Raw genomic sequence first — 26,654 nt, forward strand, 5'->3', positions numbered from 1 at the left:
GTAATGTATGGTTGGTGTAAAATGAATGTCCTCCATGGAGCAACCACGGAACAGTAAAAGGTTCAAGATGATTTATAACTGGTATAACCCCCACTACGATTCTGGTATCCCTGTGATAATGTTCTCCTTACAAAGGGAGAAACTACTACTTCAAAACTAGTTCATTCTAAAATAACACGGGTCAGTAACACACGGGTAGGTCTATTTCCTAACACAGCAAGGGTGTATGCGTTAAGGTTTATACCCCCACAGGCAACTCTTCGAGCATCTGATCCGAATGTGCATTCAGTTAATTTAAATACATGGGCATTGTATTGTTTATAACTAACTCCTGGTTTAATGTTCCACCATCCAGTCATAATACACAGAAAATATCATAAACGGAACAATAACAAATTCAGTTATCAGAAAATATTTCAACAACTCAATTCTATCAACAATCTGCATTTTATACTTGGAATTTATGCCTTAAGTCCTATCACCAAGTCTCATAAACATTTAGCGTATATGTATAACCTACTTCCACCTAGGTGGTCTGTGCTTCCTCCCAAGGGTTGTCTAACAATTTCAAACGTTCAATTATTCCAGAGAAATGTAGGTTCGTATAAATTTAACAGCGAGGCGCCACTTACTTGCCAGAATGACTCATTAACCACAATGTGCTATAGCAAATGACAGACTTTAGATGTAACAGGCGCCTGCTTACCTTGTAATTTTGTAGTGCTTGACGTGGATCAATGGTCAGTCCAGCGAAGTGGTCACTCGCTCCTGGCAGGCTCGCCAAATTGTTGGTCAAGTTCTTCAGATGAGGTCTATATAATTATCAAACATATATATTGGTAGTAGAAAGGAAACACAGACTCTCTGTTTAAGTATTACAATTCTCCTTTAGTAATACAATTTGTAGGCAGAAGTTGGTACATAGTACAGCAAATGATAGTACAGTATATCCCCAGTCCTCCTTGCATGACTTTCCCTGGCAACAACATTTTAATAATTCTAACCTCCCCCTGACAGCAACAATCATCCTGTCAGCAATTAAAAGCTCGGAAGTGGGTTTGACCGAAACTTGACCTTTCATCACAGGTATAGTGTAACGGTTTTCTTCTGGTGAAAGAGAGGCGGACCAAAATGCAGCGTGGTTATTTTTGACCATCTTTAATAAAGATGAAAATACAACAATCTACAAAACAAGAAACGTGAAGAAACCGAAACAGTCCTATCTGGTGCCACAAACACAAAGACAGGAACAATCACCCACAAAACCCAACATAAAACAGGCTACCTAAATATGGTTCCCAATCAGAGACAATGACTAACACCTGCCTCTGATTGAGAACCATATCAGGCCAAACATAGAAATATACAAACCAGACACACAACATAGAATGCCCACCCAGCTCACGTCCTGACCAACACTAAAACAAGGAAAACACACAAGAACGATGGTCAGAACGTGACAGTAACCCCCCCCAAGGTGCGGACTCTGACCGCACAACCTAAACCTATAGGGGAGGGTCTGGGTGGGCATCTGTCCGCAGTGGCGGCTCTGGCGCTGGACGTGGACCCCACTCCATAATTGTCTTAATCCACCTTCTTAGCGTCCCTTGAGTGGCGACCCTCGCCGCTAACCTTGGCCTAGGAACCCTAACAACGGGCCCCACTGGACTGAGGGGCAGCTCGGGACTGAGGGGCAGCTCGGGACTGAGGGGCAGCTCGGGACTGAGGGGAAGCTCGGGACTGAGGGGAAGCTCGGGACTGAGGGGAAGCTCAGGCAGGTTGATGGATCTGGCAGATCCTGGCTGGCTGGTGGTTCTGGCAGATCCTGGCTGACTGGCGGTTCTGGCAGATCCTGGCTGACTGGCGGTTCTGGCAGATCCTGGCTGACTGGCGGCATTGGCGGCTCCTGGCTGACTGGCGGCTCCTGGCTGACTGGCGGCTCCTGGCTGACTGGCGGCACTGGCGGCTCCTGGCAGACTGGCGGCACTGGCGGCCCCTTGCAGACTGGCGGCACTGGCGGCCCCTTGCAGACTGGCGGCTCCTTGCAGACTGGCGGCACTGGCGGCGCTGGGCAGACTGGCGGCATTGGCGGCGCTGGGCTGACGGGTGGCTCAGGCGGCGCTGGGCAGACTGGCGACTCTGATGGCGCTGGGCAGACGGGAAGCTCTGGCAACTCTGGGCTGAGGGGCTCTGGCACCTCAGACTCCGGCAGCGCCGGACAGGCGGGAGACTCCGGCGGCGGCGGACAGGCGGGAGACTCCGGCGGCGGCGGACAGGCGGGAGACTCCGGCGGCGCTGGAGAGGAGGAAGGCTCTGGCAGCGCTGGACAGAGAAGCTCTGGCGCCTCTGGCGCCTCTGGACTGAGGGGCTCTGGCGCCTCTGGACTGAGGGGCTGTGGCGCCTCTGGACTGAGGGGCGGAAACTCTGGTAGCGCTGGACAGGCGGGAGCACCTGTGTTGATGGGACGGAGAGACAGCCTGGTGCGGGGTGCCGGCACTGGTGGTACCGGGCTGGGGACACACACCTCAGGGTGAATGCCTTGCATACTACGCCAAATCAACTGCTCTCTCTCTTCACACTCCCCCAATTCTATTAACACCTCCTCGAGTGTCTCCTCCTCTCCCATCCGTTCACTCTCCTCCATTCTGTCCAATAACGCCTCGACCCTCTCAGACTCAGCCCTCAGCTTCGCCAATAGCTCCGATAACATCCATGGCTCCTTACAGTAAACAGGGGGAGTTGGCTCAGGTCTGGCTCCTGACTCTGCCACACTCTCCCTGTGCCCCCCCCCCCCAAGACATTTTTGGTGCTGCCTCTCGAGCTTCCAGCCGCTCTGCCGTGCTAGCTCCTCATAATGCCGCCTCTCTGCTTTCACTGCCTCCAGCTCGGCTTTGGGGCGACAATATTCCCCTGGCTCTGCCCAGGGTCCTTTCCCGTCAAGGATCTCCTCCCAAGTCCATTTCTCCAAATAGTGCAGCCTCTCCCACTGCTGCTGCTGCTGCCTCTGTTGCTTCTCCTGCTGCTGCTTTTGCTGCTGTTGCTCCTGCTGCACCTGTCGCTTCTCCTGCTGCTGCCTCTGTTTACCATGCCACTTGGTCCTTGGTTGGTGGGTGATTCTGTAACGGTTTTCTTTAATAAAGATGAAAATACAACAATCTACGAAACAAGAAACGTGAAAAAAAAACGAAACAGTCCTATCTGGTGCCACAAACACAAAGACAGGAACAATCACCCACAAAAACCCAACACAAAACAGGCTACCTAAATATGGTTCCCAATCAGAGACAATGACTAACACCTGCCTCTGATTGAGAACCATATCAGGCCAAACATAGAAATAGACAAACCAGACACACAACATAGAATGCCCACCCAGCTCACTTCCTGACCAACACTAAAACAAGGAAAACACACAAGAACGATGGTCAGAACGTGACATATAGGTTCATAACAATGTGAAGGAGTCTAAGCATCTTCTGACAGGTGGCTGTTTTCATCAGGCCTGCTGCAGCCTTGTGTTCTCAGAAAACCAGTCGTATTCTCAGAACCTCAGATAGCCACCTTGGGGCTCAGACTCCTTCTGAGCATAGGCGGTTTCCGCCTTCTGATAGTGTCTGGAGGGCACAACACTCAAAACAGGTGTTAACACACACAGAGAGGTATTTACAGTTTATCATACCACAATTTATTAACCCTTTAAAAGGTATGAGGCCTTGTTTTAACCACTTCCGTTCCTGTGATCGTCCTCGAGGCACGTGTCATTGCGCTGCTAGTGCAGGGGGGGGGGGGGGGTACTGTCACGAATCCCTCCGGAACTTTCATCACGCACACCTGTCCCCTATAATCATCATGCGCGTGTGTTATTTATTCAAGGTACTCCACGCTCTTTTCTTTGGGTTTCAACCCTGTGTTTTTGTTACGTGTTTGATTGGACTTCGTCCCCGTGCACACAGTAATTTGGGTGAAATAAAAACCCATATTACGCATTCCTGCATCTGCATATGCTTAATTGCCTTTAAAATGTTGTAAATTATCCATGGTTCAGTTCTTTGCTTAATTCTAACCTCTACATATTATTATTTTTTTTCACTGTAGCCTGCTTATCTACAGCATGTAAAAACAATGATTTAAAATGGCCCCAGGCATTCTCCTCCTCATTGCATTTCAATACAGCAGACCAGTCCAATTTGCTCAAACAATGAACAAAAATATCTGCACCATAATTCTTCATAGCCCTAATTTTTATTAAGTTATGACAATTAAAAACTGTTTTCTGAACCTTCCTACTACAGAAAAGGATGGACTGACCACTGAGCCCATAGTTTACAACCCTACTACTATTTGATATCCTTGATCTATCCGACACCAACACAAGGTTAATGATGGTTTGGGTCGAAGGACAGACCCTGGTGGGCTCATTAATCAACTGGTAAAAAGCAAACAGATTACAAAAATTCTTAAGATCTTTAAAAGTAGCATGGTCCTATTAGAGCATATCTGTATTAAAATCACCAGTAACAATAACCTCTGATTTACCAAAGTCTGTACAGTTGGAACAAGTCTTCAACCATTCATAAAACTTGTACTTGTCTGGTGGTCTATAACAGGTTCCAACTACAATAGGTTTACATTTTGGTTGCTTGCTTTTCCAAAGTCTACCAACCTTGCCAGCAGGCATGTCAGCTAAGATAGGTAGGCAAGCTAGCTGCTCTAACTTGATTGATAGCCTGAAATGGCATCTTGGTAGTTAGTTATGAGGTTGGGAACCTATCTGGGCTAAACAGGGCAAATCTGAGGGGGTACGGGCACCTGTGCCTCATATGAGCATGATGCCCCTGCTGTTGACTGCCTGTCTGTGTCTTGCTTTTAATATGCTGTGATTGCTACATATAGCTTGCCTAAATGGCTCCCCTTCTGAAAAAATTACATGAAATTGCTAGACAACCTTTTTTGTGTTGTTCCTGTTTATGTTTGCAATAACCTATTGTTACAACAGACAAACTAAGTTTGTTTTAACTGTTTTGTGTACAGGTGGCAGTAGAGTCACATAGTGACTGAACAGCAGCTTGAATGGATGTAGGCTAGTGGATCCTGCACGCACAGAAATCTCAGTATTTTTGCAACAGTAAACCTGGTTCTAGAAAATCCGGAACTGCAGCCACTATGTTTGAAGAAATGGTCTGTGTAAGTGGGCGTTCCCTGTCTCGTGTGAGCATGCTTTACCGCGTGAGACCAATGGCTCTGGTTTACTTATTGTCCCCTCCCCACTCAATTCAATTTCAATTTCAGGGCTTTATTGGAATGGGAAACATATGTTAACATTGCCAAAGCAAGTGAACTAGATAATAAACAAAAGTGAAATAAACAATACAAATTAACAGTAAACATTACACTCACAAAAGTTCCAAAAGAATAAAGACATTACAAATGTAATGATCTCCCCACCCGCCCCAACCATAAATATTTTTTTGCAAGCGATGTCTCCCTTCTGGGGCACCCGCTCTGCGGGGCGGGGGAATAGGTAGACCAGTGACCCTGCCCAATCCGAGAAAAAAAATAGGGAGTGGAGTGTCTCGCTTTCTCTACTGTCTTTGTCATGAAGATACTATGTATGTACTACTATGTATGTACACGCACTCAGGCGCAAAGCAAACAGCATAGCAACTTCTTGCTTTGCCATCTGCTTGCATGCAAACTACTTAGTTGGTTACCACATCTCTCTTTGCCTGGTCAACACCGCACATACTCAACTCTGGGGGCACGTACATTACCCCCAGAGTCTCCAGAATAAAATGCTAAAGGTGGAGCTATAAACTTCGGTTTCGCTATCCTCAAAATTCTTGCGCGTTTACCGCAAGAGAGTTGTATTGAATGATGTGTATAAACCCTGGATGTCTGACAGGGGGCGCTGTATTGAATCCACCGTGCAGTCATCTTGGTAATCCTCCATTTAAAAAAATAAATATAAATGCACTTATTAATGTCTACATTGGTTTATGACACGTTTATTCTATTACAGAAACCTGAATGCATACTTTTATATTGCATTATGTTAGCTAAACATACAAATAAAACAATGAAAAATATATTTTAATTTTTTTTTTAGAGAGTACTAATGTTACTGCCCCCACTACAAAGACAAAAATACTTAAATACATGTCATTTTTTTTCTTGAAACATTTCACTGAAATATTGTGGAATTCCATTCATTCCTATGGAGGACTGCCCCGAATGGGAAGTGACAATATGGCCGACTGGGTTTTTCAAAGCCTCTCAATGGCCATTTTACAATCAAGGTTTTGTGTACATTATTGATCGTATCCAATTACGTAGTCCTTCTCAGGAGGGAGAGAGAAAAGAAAAATCTCGTTGGCCACGAATTCCCTCTGCTGAAATAAGGGAATGCTCGATATCTTTATTTTCTGGAGCATTAAGGGTAGGTACGCTAGCTAACGAAACAATAAGTGAGTGTAATTTGATGCCTGGCTGAAGTTTGCTCGCTGCGAATGGATTTCATGCCCCCTTTTGTTTTGCCAGCTACTGTAGCTAGCAGCTAACGTTACTGTAGCAAGCTAGCTAGCCTCCATCGATTTTACATACGTGGATAATGTTGGTGAAATTGTTTGCTAGCAAAATCTTGGAAATGCATTATTTTTGCGGTGTATTTTCATTTGATCAGCGAGGGGGTAAGATGCTTGCTAACTTTAGGGGGCTAGTTTACGTTAGTTAAGAAATAATACGTCATATCTATACCATGGTCTATGCTTTTTACTGGGTGATCCCAATGTCTGGCACTGATACAACCGCTGAGTAGATTACTTTATGTCGTAAATTAAGTTTACTCATCTCCACGATATTATAGTACAGGTATCAAAATTAGAGCTAGGATGTGTGACCACAATATTGGATACGGTAAGAATACCACTGAAGTTATGAATTGGTTATAGATCAGTGGTAGACATTGACATCAAATATTGTTTACAAAGTTACAAAACATCAATAGCTGATCATCATATTCCCCTGACTAGGATTCTTCTTCAGTGGTTATCAGGAGTGTGATCTAAAGATGACATCACGATCCAGCCCAACTGGCTTTTCTAATTTTCTTGACAGTTACTGTCAACAACACTGAGCCAAGAAGGAGCAGTTCAATCATGCCCTCAACACAGAAGAACCCATTGGGATTTGGCGAGCGAAGAAAGCTGGACATCTCTCAACCTTTGCAGCCTTGAAGGAGGCTGGTGGTGTTGCCCTCGAACACAACTTGGATCCTGTGTTTGGACTCTGCAGCAGTCACCAGTTCACCTCTTGGATATAGATGGAGGACCATGTCTGCTTGTGAGTCTGTTTGACCCAACATACTGACAGGAGCACTGTCTGAGGAAGAGCAAACATGTCCCTCTCAGTGAGTAGAAATTGTGTGTGTGTGTGTGTGTGCGTGCACTTTTGTATGAGAGATGGTGATTAAAGCGGGCACAGATGGAAAGGCGCCCAACTGGTGACATGGCACTATACTGCTGTTTCAATCCAGAGTACTGTTTGAATACTTTAAAAAATGCATGATCCTTTTTTCTTTGGGAGAATCATCATGACGTAACTGGATCGGGCATGTTTAAGGACATTTGGCTGAAGTGAACCTTTCGTTTTTCCCATCAAATACTGTCAAATCAGTGATTACATAAATCAGGGAAGGGAATGAATGAAGGATGCGTTTTTAAGTAATTGAACATTGTCCTGGCGTCCATCCACTTGAGCTGGTGTTTGAGTATAGCTCTTATTCATTTGGCGGTGTGCGAACCGTAGCAATGTGTTTTGCAACCTAAAAAAAAATCTAATCGGACAATCAGACACTGTTTCACTTTGTTTGAAAACGTTTCCTTGAGACTGAACATGGCCCGGGGCTCAGCTTGTGTCTCTATAGCCAATCCCCAGGGGGTTAGGGCTTTGAAAAGGAGAACATGATAGGGGATGGCAATTAAACCCCAAACTAGAGACAGATGTTGCCTACCTCCCTCCCTCCCTTCCTTTTCTCATTACCATTTACTCCTCTTGTCTTTTAAATAATTGACCTCCCTCCTCTCACTGTCTCTTTTCTATTCCCCCTATAAGTAAGTAATGTGTGCAGTGACTGAATATGCAGTGATTCAGCACTTATATCAGTATGTATTTATTCATTATGTGACTGTGCTCTGAATGAGTCTCTCTCTCTCACACCACTCGTTTTGTTTTGCTTCTCCCACCCCATCTTTCTCTTCTTTTCACTGAGACTGTTATACAAATAGCTATTCTCATTCTCTTTCTTGGCATCAAGTCAATGCATTTGTCTATGTCCAGTCAGTATGTAGATGTGTGCTTCCCAGTGTGAAGTCAGGCCATCTCTCTGTCTCTGCATGCATTTCTCTGTCTCTGCATGCATTTCTATCTTCAGTGTGTATGTACCCCTATGAATAGGGCCCAGACTTTTTCCAGACCACGTGTTAACTAGGATAGTGATTATTGTTTGTGAATCTCCCTTTATTTCTGAGTAATTCTTGTGTAATAAGTGATTATTTTTTGGTTATATCTTTTTCGCTCTCCTCAGACGGTGCTGGCGAAGGCCCTGTTTGACAATGCAGCAGAGAGCCCTGAGGAGCTGGCCTTCCGGAAGGGAGACATCCTGATGGTTCTAGAACAGGAGCAGGGAGGGGGTCCTGGCTGGTGGCTCTGCTCCCTCCACGGGCGCCAGGGCATCGCCCCCGCCAACCGCCTCCGCCTCCTCCACACCGCCCCCGCCCCAGGGGTCGACTCCAGACCCCCCAGCCGCGCCCCCAGCGAGGACTCTGTGTACCTCTCCCCAGTACCCCTGGCCCGCACGGCAGTCTCCACGGAGGATGTGGATGGGGTCTACCGCACCCCACCTAGCCTGGGGGAGGCCCTGTACCAGAGCCCAGGGGCGGTGCCTGTCGCCTCTAGACCAAGGGTCCTCCGGCAGTCCGAGGTAGGGGGTCGACCCCGCTCCCGCTCCAGCTCCGGCACACGCCCCTGTCCCGATTGGGACGTTGGGGTGACGGGCCGCCCCCGCTCGCCATCTCTCCGGTCCAGAGGCACAGACTCCGCTGGGAGCCTCTACCAGACCCCCTCCACCCCCACAGCTCTCGGGCCCCAGCACCACAGGGGTCTGGCTGGAGACCCTGGACCAGAGAATGTCTACCTGGCCCCCGGCGGGATTCCTCGGGCGGTGGGTCTAGCTCCAGAGGGGCCAGAGGACAACACTTACCTGGTCCCCAGGGAGACTGTAGCGGCGGTAGGCCACTCTGACGGCTGTTACCTGGTCCCCAGAGGGATGGTCCTGCCCAGCAAGGAGGTCTACCAGACCCCCACAGGAGGGTTAGTCGGGGGGACTGTGTCGACCCAGGTTACTCCCATCACTACTAGGGTCCTGGAGGCTCAGAGCTTCACCCTTTCACAGATAAACGGAGGCGGGGGAGCCCCCCTTAAGCCCCTCACCCCTCAATCCAAACTGGCACAGGACACCCCTCGGATGATGTACCAGACCCCCACCCCTGTGGGAGCAGGGATTCTCAGGACTCCACCCGTCCTCGCACAGGGATCCCCCAAACCTCAGCTGAAAGGGGTGACCCCCAAAACCCCAGGGACCCCTGGTGGTCAGGGTGGAGTGCCCTCCACCCCTCCCATCACCAGGGGGAAGCTAGCTCCTGCTGCCCCCCTCAGGGGTTCCCCCTTGCTGGCCAGAACAGGACAGGGACATGGCCGGGTGCCTGGATCCCCAAACTTTGCTCGTAAGCCCCCTCCTCCAGCCCCTCCAGTGAGGGGGGTAACCAGAAAAGACTTGCCCCAGTCCGTAATCCCTGTATCCACCTCTCAGCCTGCCCTCTCCACCCCCCAGTCGACTCCTGTACCCCAGTACCAAGAGAGTAAAGATGGAAGGATGGCGTTGAATGGGCAGAATAAGAAAGGCGAGGAAGGAGAGTGTGCAGATCCTGATGACGACAGCCTCGATGAACAGGTAATAGAGAAAGGGAAGACCTTTCCAAGTTCAATGTCCCTGCTCTCTTTCTTTCCTGCCCCTCTTATTCCATCTCTTTCTCTCCACAGTCTCTTGTCATGATTAGGCCCAGAGTTTTTCCCTGTCAAGTCAGGGAAAACGCCAATCCTAGTTAACCACTAACCACGTTTCCATCCACAGTTTTAGTGCAAGTAAAGTCATACCGTTTAAGAGAAAAAAATCACGACAGCTGTGATGGAAACAGGACGTTTCGGTATTAACTTGATAAATGCCGCCACATGCCGTGGAAACTCCTTTTATTTATGTGCAAAATATTGATATAACAACCATCATATCGAAGTAATATTGGAATGACGATGACATGGTGTGTGGTCCTCCCACTACGACTCGGGAAACCATGCAGTTTATTGGGCTACACATGAAATAAGTGATGAACTTCACAGGGCTGTGAATGTGCACGGTGAGGACCTTGATCCTCATTTCCAATAAATATCGATGTGACATGATGATCAATGCTTGACTGCTGTATGACAAATATAAATATTGTCTCTCTTATCCATAATAATGTCATCATGTAGTTGAAAATGCGATGGAAACACATTGAACATTTGATTTTTATGCGGTACGTGAAACCTGAAGCGGGAAAGTACGTTTTGTGAGGGAAAATGCACATATTTTCTTTGTGGCCAATTGGATGGAAACCTAGCTTATGTGAACTACATGTCTGACATTGTTATACGCTTGTTATAAGCACAAGGTCACAGTCTTATAACATGCGGTCTTGTGGTCTGCCTGGTCTCCTAGGTGTATGATACTCCTCCCATGAGTAGGTGGCAGCGGCCAGCCCCAGCAGCGCTGTGTGACGATGACAGCATCTACAACACACCCCGCTCCCTTCCCCCACACACTGACCTAGAGTCAGAGGTCAGTCAGAATCCATCCTCTACAGTACAGAGACCACCGGTCTCCTCTCTCTCACTCTGTATTTCTCTCTCGACCCCTCTATTTATTTGTCCCTCTCCCCCCCCCCCCAAGCTCTCAACTTTCCCTCCCTCGGCTTCTCCCTTTCCGCCTCACTCCTCCCCACCCCTCTCTCTCTTCCCAACCCCCTCTTTCTCTCTCAGCTCTCAACTTTCCTCCACCTGTTCCTTCCTCCCACAGCCCCGCTCTCTCTGTCACACCTGTTTCTCTGTCTGCTGCAATCCAGTCTGTCCGGTCTGAATAGTGCTGCTGCTATTTTCTCCCTGTCACACCCAACTGTTTATACTGCAGTGGGAATGTATAAGCCAGGCTATACAATCTCCTCCTCTTTTCTCCACCCTAGAATATACATCTATAACAAACAGTACTGATGACCAATGACCTTAGAATGACTGATTTCGAAAGGCTTCAAGAACAATGACAGTAATGGTAGAGCTTTTTCTCTCTCTCCTTCCGTCTCTCAGGTCTATGATATTCCCACCATAATACTTAGCACATCGTCAGAGCCCCAGCAGCAGACTGTCAACGTCCCAACGGCTGTTATTACTGATGAATCGGAGGAGGATGTTTACAGCCTTCCAACCCTTCCTGGCCTACCCCTGGGCCTGGGGGACATGTCCACCATCGCCCACCTAGAGGGGACGGAGAGCGGCCAGGTCTACTCTGTCCCCGGCTCAGGGAAGAGGGCTCCGCTTGGGCTAGGCGAGGGCAGTGACCCGGGGTCCACCACCGAGCCGGACTGTGGCGTCTATGACATGCCCGCTCTCACCCTTGACGTCTTGCCCTCTTCGACGATGTCAACGTCGTCTTCGTCTTCCACACGTCGGCTATCTGTATCCAGTAATGGGTCTGGTGATGTCCAATGGAGGAACTCGCTTTCAGGCCTTGTCCAATCGGTGCTTAGCTCTGCCTCGTGTGCCCCTGTCTCCTCGAGGGATCTGGCAACCTCACTGGCTGAGATCCTGTCCGTCTGGAAGACGAGTCAACCCGACGAGGTCCCTCCCCCTCTCCAACAGGCTTGGGCCCGTCTCTCAGACCTACTTCCTGCTTTGTCTGCCGGTGGCCACGCCCCTCCGTCAGATACTCTTCTCTCTATGGTCCAACGAGCGCTGGAGGACTCCACCATCCTATTTCAGACCCAGGGGCGGCCCCGCCTTCCTTCCCAGGACTCCCTCTCCCGAAGACCCCTACCCGCCCTGCCCGTAGCTGAGGTGAAACCAGTAGGGAGCAGTATGGGACCACGCAAGGGTAGCTGGATCCAGGAGAGACCCTTACCCCCCACCCCCCAGCCGGCGTTCCCTCGGCCCCCCGCACAACCCTCCACTGTGACCATGTCCATCACTGTGGGGCAGAGCGACGGAGAGGAGGGGATGGGGAACGAGTACGCAGGAATAGGTCTGACACCCGCCCCGGCACCACTTCCTCTTGGAGACAGTGTGGGATACGTGAAACTGCAGGTCAGTCTTCAGTCTTGCTGGCACCTGTCTGCATTTTCCATTGCGTTTTACTCATTAAGCAGACACCTTTATTTAATAAGTGCGCTTGCTGGATCCAGTTTTAATAGACAGTATCTGATGTCTGGGCCCATAGCTGTATGTGTAAAAGTGATGTATCTGTCTCTTTTCCTCCCCAGGGAAAGCCAGAGCCTCCCTCAGATGCCCTAACAGAGAATAGGTCAAACCAGACCCTTCACACCACAGAGCCTAGGGTAAAACACACAATCATTCTCACACCACACGTACTGTCCAATTGTCACACAAACGCTCACACAATCTCATTCTCTCACACACACACTCCATTTTAACACCCATCACCACACAACTTGAATTTTCACACCACGTACACGTAAGAATTGCATTGTGTTGTATGATGCAAGAAACCACTTTATAAAATAAATTATTACCATACAGAGAATTAGACAATGTAGACTACCCCTCTGTCTATTGGCTTATTTGCATATTCAAGCCTGGGTTGAAAAGCACTGCCCCTTTTATTTAACACACGCTTTTTTTTACCTGACTGGCTTTTTGAAATGTAGCCTATACGTTTTGTGCTCTTGTAGGAGGCAGTAACTCCCCAACGCTGACCTATACTTATTTGTAACTAGGCAAATAACTTGCTAACTAGCAAAGAATGTCAACAAATGTGTATACTGCGCTCTGATCTGAAAAGCGTATTCACTCGCCGGTGATTCAAAGACCGCTCTTCAAATCAAATTTGATTGGTCACATGCACATGGTTAGCAGATGTTAATGCAAGTGTAGCGAAATGCTTGTGCTTCTAGTTCCGACCGTGCAGTAATAACAAGTATTCTAACAATTTCACAACGACTACCTTATACACACAAGTGTAAAAGAATGAATAAGAATATGTACATCTAAATATATGCATGAGTGATGGCCGTGCGGCATAGGCAAGATGCAGTAGATGGTGTAGAGTACAGTATACCCTACATGACTCATCTCATATGTTTAAAGTGACGAGTGATACATTTATTACATCCAAATTCTTTATTATTAAAGTGGCTAGAGATTTGAGTCAGTATGTTGGCAGCAGCCACTCTATGTTAGTGGTGGCTGTTTAACAGTCTGATGGCCTTGAGATAGAAGCTGCTTTTCAGTCTCTCGGTCCCAGCTTTGATGCACTTGTACTGACCTCGCCTTCAGGATGATAGCGGGGTGAACAGGCAGTGGCTCGGGTGGTTGTTGTCCTTGATGATCTTTTTGGCCTTCCTGTGACATCGGGGGGTGTAGGTGTCCTGAAGGGCAGGTAGTTTGCCCCCGGTTTATGCGTTGTGCAGACCGCACTACCCTCTGGAGCGCATTGCTGTTGTGGGCGGAACAGTTGCCATACCAGGCGGTGACACAGCCCGACAGAATACTCTCGATTGTGCATCTGTAAAAGTTTGTGTGTTTTTGGTGACAAGCCACATTTCTTCAGCCTCCTGAGGTTGAAGAGGCGCTGCAGCGCCTTCTTCACCACGCTGTCTGTGTGGGTGGACCATTTCAGTTTGTCCGTGATGTGTACGCCGAGGAACTTAACTTTCCACCTTCTCCACTACTGTCCCGTCGATGTGGATAGGGGGGGTGCTCCCTCTGCTGTTTCCTGAAGTCCACGATCATCTCCTTTGTTTTGTTGATGTTGAGTGTGAGGTTGTTTACCTGACACCACACTCCGAGGGCCCTCTCCTCCTCCCTGTAGGCTGTCTCGTCATTGTTGGTAATCAAGCCTACCACTGTAGTGTCGTCTGCAAACTTGATGATTGAGTTGGAGGCATGCATGGCCACGCAGTCATGGGTGAACAGAGAGTACAGGAGAGGGCTGAGAATGCACCCTTGTGGGGCCCCAGTGTGGAGATGTTGTTTCCTACCCTCATCACCTGGGGGCGGCCCGTCAGAAAGTCTAGGACCCAGTTGCAGCAGACTGGCATACAGCAGACTGGGATAGGGATTGATTGAATATGTCCGTAAACACACCAGCCAGCTGGTCTGCGCATGCGCAGGGGACCGCGGCTAGGGATGCCGTCTAGGCTGGCAGCCTTGCGATGGTTAACACGTTTAAATGTTTTACTCACGTTGGCTGCGGTGAAAGAGAGCCCGCAGGTTTTGGTAGCGGGCCGTGTCAGTGGCACTGTATTGTCCTCAAAGCGAGCAAAGAAGTGGTTTAGTTTCTCTGGGAGCAAGATGTCAGTGTCCGCGATGGGGCTGGTTTTCTTTTTGTAATCCGTGATTGACTGTAGACCCTGCCATATACGTCTTGTGTCTGAGCCATTGCATTGTGACTCTACTTTGTCTCTATACTGACGCTTAGCTTGTTTTATTGCCTTGCGGAGGGAGTAGCTACACTGTCTGTATTCGGTCATGTTTCCAGTCACCTTGCCATGATTAAAAGCAGTGGTTCGCGCTTTCAGTTTTGTGCGAATGCTGCCCTCAATCCACGGTTTCTGGTTGGGGAAGGTTTTAATAGTCACAGTGGGTACAAAATTCAAAAGGCACTCGCACACTTGAGCAATCTACTTTGCAGGTGCATGGCAACAATTGAACAGGAAACCGCACACTGCTCTTGATAGTATCACTGATATTTAATAAGCTTACGTATCGGCCTCACGGCCTTCGTCAGCTTTTGTGATTTTTTTTTATATTTGCACCCTTATGTAGACCTAGCCCCACCCACATCCGTTCCACACATCGACTGGGTTTGGAGGCAAAGGAAAAACAAATAAGTGCTACCAAATATTAATATGCATTTCATAAATATTACAAAAGTGTGTATATATAAGACGTATTAAACACGTCTGTAAAATCTCAATGAGGACATAGCAAGTTTTTATTAGTCATTGGGTACATAATCTTAAATAGGCACATAATTCATGTTCAAATTCACAACATAACAAACATAGGCATTACATCATTAAGTCCTTTAGGAAATAATGTCTGGAGGGTGAAAATCCCAAAACCTTCTCTTTTACTTAGAGTATTATTGATATCACCACCCCTGTCTGATATCTTAACTTTCTCAATGCCACAAAATCTAAAGGTGAAAATGTCATGCTTCAGGTCATCGAAATGTACTGCGACTGGATAATCCCTGTCGTTTCTCCTGATTGAACCTTTGTGTTCACTAATTCTCTGTTTGAGAGAACGAGAGGTTTTACCGACATAGCAGAGCCCACATGGACATTTAATAATGTAAATAACATGGGTGGTGGAACACATAATAATGTAATATATTTGGAACCGTTTTCCTGTGTGTGGGTGGCAGAAATATTCACACTTCATCATATTGTTGCACTGTGCGCATCTTCTGCATTTATAGCTACCATTTGGTAAAGTTCGTAAAAGAGCCTGGCTGATTTTCTTTTGTGGCTGGCAGTTGGCATGAAACAATTTATCGCGTAAATTGCGACCTCTCCTATACACAATAAGTGGTGGATTTTTAATAGTCACAGTGGGTACAACCTCACAGATGCACTTGCTAATAAACTCGCTCACCGAATCCGCGTATACATCAATGTTGTTGTCTGAGGCTATCCGGAACATATCCCAGTCCACGTGATCGTAATAATCTTGAAGCTTTGAATCAGATTGGTCGGACCAACGTTGAACAGACCTGAGCACAGGTGTTTCCTGTTTTAGTTTCGGTCTATAGGCTTGGAGCAACAAAATTGAGTCGTGGTCAGATTTGCCGAAGGGAGGGTGAGGGAGGGCTTTGAATACTTTGCGAAAGTTTGTAGCAATGATCCAGAATGCTGCCAGCCCGGGTCGTGCATTCGATATATGCTAATAAAATTTTAGGGAACCTTGTTTTCAGATTAGCTTTGTTAAAATCCCCAGCTACAATAAATGCAGCCGCAGGATATGTGGTTTCCAGTTTATGTAGAGTCAAATGAAGTTATTTCGGGGCCGTCGAGGTGTCTGCTTGGGGGGAATATACACGGCTGTGATTATAATCGAAGAGAATTCTCCTGGTACTTAATGCGGTCGGCATTTGATTGTAAGGAATTCTAGGTCAGGTGAACGAAAGGACTTGAGTTCCTGTATGTTGTTATGATCACACCACGACTCGTTAATCATAAGGCATATACACCCCCGCGCTTCTTCTTACCAGAGAGATGTTTGTTTCTGTTGGCGCGATGCGTGACGAAACCGGGTGGCTGTACCAACTCTGATAAAGTATCCTGAGTAAGCCATGTTTCTTCTTGGCTACCCCCGCCAATAGAATTCTACTCTGTTGAGCTCTGGCTCTGCCTTCAACAAAATCAGACTAAATTTTGCAAAGTTAGATTTGTTTTGGTTTGTTGCATTGAAAAGTGGCTGAATTAATGTTGATTCGATCACAGAAAAAACGTTGATCTATATAATTCCAACTAATGGGGCGAATTCAGTGAAGTTCAATCTCTGCTCAGCCTAGCATTTCTTCTGTGCGGCAGACCTGGAGGAGGTGCGCACGACCACGCATGCGCTCAGTCACTGGACTGTCCTTCAGTCCAGTGAGTCAACATTGATCTACCTAACTGTAGGTTACTTTGACAGTAAACCTGGTCTCTCTCTGCCCCTTTATCCAGTTTCAACCTGCCTGGATCAACTCAACTTGTTTACCTTAACAGTATCTCTCCCTAAATCTCACCGTTTCTCTCCTTCAGCCATTTTTATGCTCACTAAATCTCTAGGCTTAGGTTGCATCCACATGTCATAGGCACACAACAAGAGGTCATCTGTGATTCTAAGAATTTGACATAATTGACAATTGGGGCCCATGACACAATAAATGGCAGTTCCATGAGTGACAATGTTCATTCTTTACCCTTACAATGATGGCTCTATCTCACTCTCTCTTGTCTGTCTTTCTCTTTCTCTCCATCCAGTTGAGCCCCTCCCCTCCTCTGCCCGTCTCCCTCTCTCTGGAGGACTCAGAGTTGCTCTCCTTCTATTCTTCCCAGTCTCTGTCCCACCTCTCCTGTCTGGCCGATTCCATTGACGTGCTCTTCCGCACCGTGCAGGGGAACCAACCTCCCCGCGTCTTCGTTTCCCGGGGGAAGAGTTTGATCGTGACGGCACACAAGCTGGTGTTCATCGGGGACACGCTCTCCCGCCTCCTGACCTCTCCTGACCTCAGGGCAAAGGTCAGCACACATTTCATGACAGGGTTGTTTTCATTAGGGCACACTGTAGCAAAATGTTTTGAAACTGGAAAATGAAAACGAGTTAAGGTAGTCCCTCCCCGTTTCATTCAGTTTTTCTTCAGTTTGGTGCCTAATTTACACGATGTTGCATTTAATTCCAAATGTAGGGTTTGAAATGACATACAAAGATAAAGAACAGCTTGTAACATAATTCATATGAGATTTAGGTCAAGGTTTAAGGCATTAGGGACAAGATTATGGACTTTTAGTTTAGATTAAAATGCATATTGTCCTTTGATGAATCCATAATCAATATATTTTTGTATTTCTCTCTCCGTAGGTCACAACCTCAGGTGGGCATCTGTGTCAGGCCCTGAAGGCTGTCGTTGTGGCAACGAAGGGGGCAGCCCAGAACTACCCATCAGTCGCTGCCACCCAGGAAATGGTGAACTGCGTGGCCGAGCTGTCCCAGCATGCCGCAGGCTTCTCCGGCCTGCTGCAGCGCCTCGCGGAAATATCTTGACATTATTTCTTCAACGTCTCTTCTTATAACGTGTTTACAATACATTTTCTCTCTACTTTGAAATGCCTTAGTTGTTGTTACAATGTGTTATCTTTCCAATTGAACAGTTTGACGTTTTAAGTGAGGTTGAAACATTGAATTTCAGTCCAGAAGAAGAACTGATCTGTGGCTCAAATTCCCACCCAGTTAGATTTTGTGTGTGTTCTTGTATGTGTGTGTTGGTTGGCTTTTGGTTCTTTTAATACCTAGTCACTTCTGTGCTTTTGGTGCCAAGCACACTTTTCATCTTGTGTGTCCTGATTGATGAACATTGTTTTTGTTTGATCCCTGTTCGTGACATTCAGTGTCCCTTGTGGGCCACTGTATTATTGGAGTCAGACTATTTCTGTTCGGTTGCCATTATTTTCTCTTCCATTGAAATAACTGTTTCTTTTCTTTTATCTTTGCATCCTTATTTATTGTAGGCAACCATCCATCCCCCTCCAAAAATATAAATCGAGCCTCACATTCTGCTGTTTGTTAGTGCTATGGAGGAGAGCAGGGATAACTTGATGAAGGTGCAGTTGGTGGGTCTGTATGTAAACGCTGTGGCAGCTTTACTGTGTGTTTCTGCCTGGGCTTGGTGTTGCATTTGAGAGTCAAATGTAATAAAACAACACTTTAAAAAAAAGTACTATAGGATGTAAACTATAGGAGTTTGAAAGATGTCTAAATCAGATCTGGGACCAGATCACTCTTTTACCCCCTGCAGTTTCCTACCTTGCAGTCTGGAAGACAGGGAGTGAAACGAGTGTTTATATATGAGTTAATTATATGAGTGTTTTTAAACAGGATTGAGATATGATAGATGGCACGATTGAAAGAGAACATGAGGGGGGGTACTACTCTTGTGAAAGGGATAATGGTGGAGCAGTAGAGCGCTTAGTCGGTCATGTTTGTTCCCACAGTTAGGCCACCAAGTGGAAAACCTGTATGTAAACTTTTACTTCTCTCCACCTGTCTCGCTTTCCATTCACTCGCTTGTCCCCCCTTTCTCCTTTTCTCTTGATTTCCCACACGCATTTCACCTTTCGTCACACACCCTGGCTTTCCCACACAGCTCTAGGTACTAGTTTGGCCATATTCGTTCTTGGGCTACTCCTATCCAATCCTCTCAGATCCTAATAAGTGCATAAGGGGGTAAGAGATAGTGGTTCATTTGGGACTGGGGAGCAGGTTTCTAGGCTTTCGTGTTGTTGAAAGGCACTAATTGCCCCTTCAAACTCAATGCTATCACCCACACCCTCACTGGTACTGCTGTCTCAAAGTCTATGCAGCAGTGGCATGTTGGTGATAGGAGGATAAAATGAACAAAGATGCATCAGTGCCAAGAAAAAGTATGAAGAACTTTCACCAAGCTCTCGTGTTTTGCCTTTGTGCTCTTCCTAGTGGAAGGTAGCAGTATTTCTACAGAATGCCTGCCTGCACAGCGCACACCACATCCATGGCCTGACAGTAGAAAATAATCATCATAATAATAATAATTGTATTTATTGATAATTTTGTATTTGCTTCATGATCTGCTTGGCTTTAAGTTGCTTTATTTCTTATATGCACGTATTTAACAGGGATGTTTTCACTTCACACAGTGAATTACATTTTACTACAATAATGGTTCAAAAGAACAAGTGGAGAAGAGCCGTTAGTTTGATTGAGCTATAATATTTTTTTTAGCCTTTTTTTTTGTACCAGAATATATTTTTGAAAGTTTTTACACTAAAGTGAATTTGTTGGTATTGGCTCCATGGCTAAAAAAGCCATATGGATCTATCCAGTCTACATTTCATGAAAGTTGAACACTACAATGACGCCTGACTATGTTCCCCTCAAAAATGCACAAATACATTTGTACAATTACATGATTGTTCTGTCTTGCTGTGGATTATTTCTGATGAAAATATGTCTATGTATTTTTAAAAGGGTGTTTTAAGTTCACTTTGTTGTTACATGTTTTTTTTGTCAATATTTTTCTGACATGATATTGTGGACTGTCTGGTTCTGGAAAGGACACTCACATGGATAAGTTAAGTTAAAATAATGTGAAGTCATTTAAAATGTTTTTTTGAAGCGTTAACAAGGCTAGTGCAGTATTGGCTGGTAACTACAGTAGGAAAGCAATCTCTTTCCACCCCCTCCGGAGATTTCCGAACCGTGACGTTAGCGGGGATTCGGAAGACGTAGTGACGCCTGTTGGAGCTCGAGCGAGTCGACAGAGCGAGTGACAGGAAAGCAAAATGGCGGATGAAGATGTTACGCTGAATGGTAAACCTCTACAATCGCTCCGTGTGGCAGACTTGAAAGCCGCTTTGGAGCAACGATGCCTCCCTAAAAGCGGGGCGAAAAATACACTCATTAAGCGACTGAAAGGGGTAAGCTTGGCTCGGGTTTTTGCTTCTATCAACAAGCTGGTCAAGTTCAGCAGGAGGCTATAGAGTGGGGTTATAGGCCGTGTGTCGGTAGTTCGGGGGAATGCATAATATTTGGCACTCATACCCGTGCGGAAAATTTCAAGTCTAGCGAATTATGCATCAGTGTGTTTAACGATGTCGAAGCAAATTTAAAACTATGTCTAGTGTGGTACAACACTCTTCAAAGTTGAGATGTGTTGCACGGCCCGAACTGAAGGCCCAACTGGAGTGTGTGTTTATGCTAGCGAGCTAACTAGCGGTACTAGTCCCTCTACTGTATTTTTGAGCTGCTGTCCTCGGGCCCGCGCTCTGGGAGGAGGGGGCAGGGGGATTGGGTACGCGCCTGCCCATATGCACGGTTTATAGTAGCTCACTAGTTACATAGTTCGCTTAGCAAGACAAGCATGTTTAGGAGATAATTAACGTGAAATTGCTTTTCTTTTCCTCTTCAATTTACTATTTGATTAAATAAAATTTTGCTAAACACTACCACAGCTGGAAAATAAATCGCTTTCCTAAACACTAGTGCTGCATATGAATGTGCCCACCATCAGAATGAGCAAATCCTAAATTGCATTATAATTGCCACATAAGTGGCGTAATAACTTAATTGCACACAATGCTCAGCAACCACACAGATATAACGACAGGTTTTTTAATCTGCCATGCAGTTTCCTTTGCTTGTGTTATTACAATGTCATGTGTGTGAAAATGGGCTATTCTTCTCCCGAATTTCAAATTGAATGCAAACTAAAGGTTTGTTGGCACTCTATAAATGCAATGACCCGAGTCGAATTGGATTTACGCATCGCGGTGCAGCTTTGCCCCTCCTATGTAACTGACATCGACCGATCCCTTTCGCTTCTACGTTCCCTATTTATATGGAATAAAAACGGCTTTGTTCATTAGAATATCATATCCATGCAGAGGACAGGACAGAGAGAGAGAATGAGTGTTTTGAGACCCTGCTTCTGACCACGATGATGACGTGCTGGGCATGATTTGCAGCAGCACAGAAACAACTCCAGCTAGAGTTGGTTCATAGGAACTAGAGGTCGACCGATTCTGATTTTTCAACACCAATACCGATTATTGGAGGACAAAAAAAGGGCCGATTTTTTAAATTTTTTATTTGTGATAATGACAATTACAACAATACTGAATGAACACTTATTTTAACTTAATATAATACATAAATAAAATCAATTTAGCCTCAAATAAATAATGAAACATGTTCAATTTTGTATAAATATTGCAAAAACAAAGTGTTGGAGAAGAAATTAAAAGTGCAATATGTGCCATGTAAGAAAGCTAACGTTTAAGTTCCTTGCTCAGAACATGAGAACATGAAAGCTGGTGGTTCCTTTTTAACATGAGTCTTCAATATTCCCAGGTAAGAAGTTTTAGGTTGTAGTTATTATAGGAATTATAGGACTATTTCTCTCTATACCATTTGTATTTCATATACCTTTGACTATTGGATGTTCTTATAGGCACTTTAGTATTGCCAGTGTAACAGTAAAGCTTCCGTACCTCTCCTCGCTCCTACCTGGGCTCGAACCAGGAACACAACAACAACAGCCATCCTCGAAGCAGCGTTACCCATGCAGAGCAAGGGGAACAACTACTCCAAGTCTCAGAGCGAGTGACGTTTGAAACGCTATTAGCGCGCACCCCGCTAACTAGCTAGCCATTTCACATCACATCGTTACACCAGCCTAATCTCGGGAGTGGATATGCTTGAAGTCATAAACAGCAGAGCTGCTGGCAAAACGCACAAAAGTGCTGTTTGAATGAATACTTATGAGTCTGCTGGTGCCTACCATCGCTCAGACTGCTCTATAACATAATAACACACAAATGCGAGCCTTAGGTCATTAATGTGGTCGAATCCGGAAACTATCATCTCGAAAACAAGACGTTTATTATTTCAGTGAAATACAGAACCGTTCCGTATTTTATCTAACGGGTGGCATCCATCAGTCTAAATATTCCTGTTACATTGCACAACCTTCAATGTTATGTCATAATTACGTAAAATCCTGGCAAATTAGTTCGCAATGAGCCAGGCGGCACAAACTGTTGCATATACCCTGACTCTGCGTGCAATGAACGCAAGAGATGTGACACAATTTCACCTGGTTAATATTGCCTGCTAACCTGGATTTCTTTTAGCTAAATATGCAGGTTTAAAAATATATACTTCTGTGTATTGATTTTAAGAATGGCATTGGTGTTTATGGTTAGGTACACATTGGAGCAATGACAGTCCTTTTTCGCGAATGCGCACTGCATCGATTATATGCAACGCAGGACACGCTAGATAAACTAGTAATATCATCAACCATGTGTAGTTATAATTAGTGATTATTATTGATTAAGTTTAATGCTAGCTAGCAACTTACCGTGGCTTCTTAATGCATTCGCGCAACAGGCGGGCTCCTCGTGAGGCAGGTGGTTAGAGCGTTGGACTAGTTAACCGTAAGGTTGCAACATTGAATCCCTGAGCTGACAAGGTAAAAATCAGTTGTTCTGACCCTGAACAAGGCAGTTAACCAACCGTTCCGAGGCCGTCATTGAAAATAAGAATGTGTTCCGAACTGACTTGCCTAGTTAAATAAAGATTTTAAAAAATCGGCAAAATTGGCATCCAAAATGACCGATTTCCGATTGTTATGAAAACTTGAAATCGGCCCTAATTAATCGGCCATTCCGATTAATCGGTCGACCTCAAATAGGAACAACAGGTTGTTGTCCTATCTACGGTGCTACATTTATCTCCCTTATTTGTTGACTGATTTCATGTATGTGCTTGGAATAATTTGGTTAGTTTTGCTACAATGTAAATGTTAAATGTTTATTACTGTATTGCTACTCTCCGATGATGATCCCGCCATGCTAATACTGATGCACCAGACTGACGGTGTGTCTCTCTGGGTGCAAGTGAGTTAGCCTCACCTTCTCATACTGACTGGATCAGTGTGTGCTGAGGAGAATGAAAAAATAGCTCTTACTCACCTGCATTTTTGTGAAAATACAATAGCATTGTGATGTGTGTTTCAACCAGTATTTTGCTCTCTGTTTTAGGCTCTAATGTTGGAGAATCTTCAGAGGACCTCCACTCCCCATATTGGGCTCCAGCCGAACTCCCAGGTAAGAGCCCAAGCAAAACACTACCGATTGGAGAGTCAACACTAGGTGGAAGTTACCTGATTTTAATTTTCAGTCATCTGTGTGTTTGACCAGAGCTTTATTTATTTTTTTTACCCTCAAATTGATTAGAACATACAGTATTTCTACCTGTATCGTTACATTTAAGGTTGTGTCTGTCTTATATATTTTTAGATTGGGGTGAGTCCTGTATATATTAAATTACACAGATAGCCTTTCCCTTCCTGTTTTCTAATGTTGTGCCTATATCCCATGTGTGTTTAGATTGGGGAGGAGATGAGCCAAAACAGCTTTATAAAGCAGTACCTGGCTCAGCAGCAGGAGCTCCTCCGCCAGAGGTTGGAGAGAGAGGCCAGGGAGGCAGCCGAGGCCGACGGTAAGACATCCACAACAAGGCTCTAATATCCACACTAGCATACACTACTTAGCATGTAATGCTAGTGTGGAGTGGGCATTGGAACATAATCCCAGTCTATTCCAATATCCACACTAGCATACTACTTAGTGTGAAGCAATGTTTTGAGAATACATTCTAAGTGGTATGCTAGTGTGGACATCTCCTCTCTACCTGAACACTGGATGATGGACCCAATGCTTTGTGCAGTTGGCACATGTATGTCTGGATAGATAGTGGCACAATAGTGTTTGTTAACAATGGTATATACCTGAATGCAGGGCAGTTAGATTAGTGCCCTATACAGTGCCTTGCGAAAGTATTCGGCCCCCTTGAACTTTGCGACCTTTTGCCACATTTCAGGCTTCAAACATAAAGATATAAAACTGTATTTTTTTGTGAAGAATCAACAACAAGTGGGACACAATCATGAAGTGGAACAACATTTATTGGATATTTCAAACTTTTTTAACAAATCAAAAACTGAAAAATTGGGCGTGCAAAACTATTCAGCCCCTTTACTTTCAGTGCAGCAAACTCTCTCCAGAAGTTCAGTGAGGATCTCTGAATGATCCAATGTTGACCTAAATGACTAATGATGATAAATACAATCCACCTGTGTGTAATCAAGTCTCCGTATAAATGCACCTGCACTGTGATAGTCTCAGAGGTCCGTTAAAAGCGCAGAGAGCATCATGAAGAACAAGGAACACACCAGGCAGGTCCGAGATACTGTTGTGAAGAAGTTTAAAGCCGGATTTGGATACAAAAAGATTTCCCAAGCTTTAAACATCCCAAGGAGCACTGTGCAAGCGATAATATTGAAATGGAAGGAGTATCAGACCACTGCAAGTCCCTCTAAACTTTCAGCTCATACAAGGAGAAGACTGATCAGAGATGCAGCCAAGAGGCCCATGATCACTCTGGATGAACTGCAGAGATCTACAGCTGAGGTGGGAGACTCTGTCCATAGGACAACAATCAGTCGTATATTGCACAAATCTGGCCTTTATGGAAGAGTGGCAAGAAGAAAGCCTTTTCTTAAAGATATCCATAAAAAGTGTTGTTTAAAGTTTGCCACAAGCCACCTGGGAGACACACCAAACATGTAGAAGAAGGTGCTCTGGTCAGATTAAACCAAAATTGAACTTTTTGGCAACAATGCAAAACGTTATGTTTGGTGTAAAAGCAACACAGCTGAACACACCATCCCCACTGTCAAACATGGTGGTGGCAGCATCATGGTTTGGGCCTGCTTTTCTTCAGCAGGGACAGGGAAGATGGTTAAAATTGATGGGAAGATGGATGGAGCCAAATACAGGACCATTCTGGAAGAAAACCTGATGGAGTCTGCAAAAGACCTGAGACTGGGACGGAGATTTGTCTTCCAACAAGACAATGATCCAAAACATAAAGCAAAATCTACAATGGAATGGTTCAAAAATAAACATATCCAGGTGTTAGAATGGCCAAGTCAAAGTCCAGACCTGAATCCAATTGAGAATCTGTGGAAAGAACTGAAAACTGCTGTTCACAAAGGCTCTCCATCCAACCTCACTGAGCTCGAGCTGTTTTGCAAGGAGGAATGGGAAAAAATGTCAGTCTCTCGATGTGCAAAACTGATAGAGACATACCCCAAGCGACTTACAGCTGTAATCGCAGTAAAAGGTGGCGCTACAAAGTATTAACTTAAGGGGGCTGAATAATTTTGCACGCCCAATTTTTCAGTTTTTGATTTGTTAAAAAAGTTTGAAATATCCAATAAATGTCATTCCACTTCATGATTGTGTCCCACTTGTTGTTGATTCTTCACAAAAATATACAGTTTTATATCTTTATGTTTGAAGCCTGAAATGTGGCAAAAGGTTGCAAAGTTCAAGGGGGCCGAATACTTTCGCAAGGCACTGTACATCTGCATATGGATGTACCCGAGTGAACTTCTCATCAGCATATATGGATAGTGGGCCCATTTCACCATGTTATGTCACCCAAGTCTTTACTGTCTCCGATGATGATCCCGCCATGCTAATACTGATGTATCAGACTGACAGTGTGTCTATCTGGGTGCAAGTGAGTTAAACTCACCTTCTCATACTGACTGGGTCAGTGTGGGCTGAGGAGAACTACTAGGAATTAACCACAATTCCTACTCTAATATATTTTACTCAAAAGGCTACAAATAACTTCTGTCAGTTTAATTTATTATTGTATACTGTTTATTTTGGTAAGTGAGTGAGCAGTCTTTGTTTACTCCATTCCCAATTGAGTTGTTGTGCAGAGTCTGGAGACGTCCCAGTTTCATCCTTTCTAAATGGCCAAAAAGCTTATTTTGTTGTCCAACAAATGGTGTGCTGCATGGCCTTTTTTGGGTAAACTCTGACCCCTGACCTCTAACCTCTCTGTGAAACAGAAAGCCCAGCGGGCCCTGAGGAGGAGGAGCACACAGAGGAGGGCAACGACAGCGATTCCTATAACCCTGACAAGGTCAGTAGCCTACACACAGACAGTAG

The 26,654-nt window shown here is 45.4% G+C and overlaps 2 protein-coding genes and 2 non-coding genes across 11 annotated transcripts in view; all 4 read left to right on the forward strand.

Annotated features, from left to right (window-relative positions):
• The first annotated feature begins 6,222 nt into the window (after positions 1-6,222).
• efs (breast cancer anti-estrogen resistance protein 1) lies at positions 6,223-20,033 on the forward strand. Of its 5 annotated transcripts, none has more exons than XM_090214565.1 (8): positions 6,223-6,436; positions 7,114-7,405; positions 8,582-10,006; positions 10,811-10,930; positions 11,452-12,444; positions 12,621-12,695; positions 17,352-17,609; positions 17,950-20,033. In XM_090214565.1, exons 2-8 carry the CDS (start codon positions 7,394-7,396, stop codon positions 18,130-18,132), a joined length of 3,066 nt encoding a protein of 1,021 aa, XP_090070691.1. In that variant the 5' UTR covers positions 6,223-6,436; positions 7,114-7,393; the 3' UTR covers positions 18,133-20,033. The 5 variants fall into 5 exon arrangements, with proteins under 5 accessions (XP_090070691.1, XP_021433557.3, XP_021433560.3 ...); XM_021577882.3 differs by having other exon boundaries at positions 6,225-6,436; positions 7,029-7,405; XM_021577885.3 differs by having other exon boundaries at positions 6,225-6,436; positions 7,029-7,405; positions 17,487-17,609.
• Positions 20,034-20,335: 302 nt separating this feature from the next.
• The window catches only part of LOC110500490 (uncharacterized), a 31,625-nt gene continuing 25,306 nt past the window's right edge, over positions 20,336-26,654 (forward strand). For all 4 annotated transcript variants that reach the window (XM_036957904.2, XM_090214568.1, XM_090214570.1 and 1 more), the window contains exons 1-4: positions 20,336-20,540; positions 23,667-23,732; positions 24,015-24,126; positions 26,555-26,628. In XM_036957904.2, coding sequence (XP_036813799.2) covers positions 20,406-20,540; positions 23,667-23,732; positions 24,015-24,126; positions 26,555-26,628 — 387 coding nt within the window. In that variant the 5' untranslated portion in view covers positions 20,336-20,405. The remainder of the gene's footprint in view (positions 20,541-23,666; positions 23,733-24,014; positions 24,127-26,554; positions 26,629-26,654) is intronic.
• Positions 23,456-23,557, forward strand: LOC118943017 (small nucleolar RNA U6-53/MBII-28). Its single transcript, XR_005038754.2, has one exon. It is a non-coding gene; the product is annotated as a small nucleolar RNA U6-53/MBII-28 (small nucleolar RNA).
• On the forward strand, positions 26,148-26,249 carry LOC118943016 (small nucleolar RNA U6-53/MBII-28). Its single transcript, XR_005038753.2, has one exon. It is a non-coding gene; the product is annotated as a small nucleolar RNA U6-53/MBII-28 (small nucleolar RNA).

This window comes from Oncorhynchus mykiss, chromosome 21, assembly GCF_057628025.1.
Source record: "Oncorhynchus mykiss isolate SJ-2025 chromosome 21, ASM5762802v1, whole genome shotgun sequence".
Classification (NCBI taxonomy): Eukaryota; Metazoa; Chordata; class Actinopteri; order Salmoniformes; family Salmonidae; genus Oncorhynchus; species Oncorhynchus mykiss.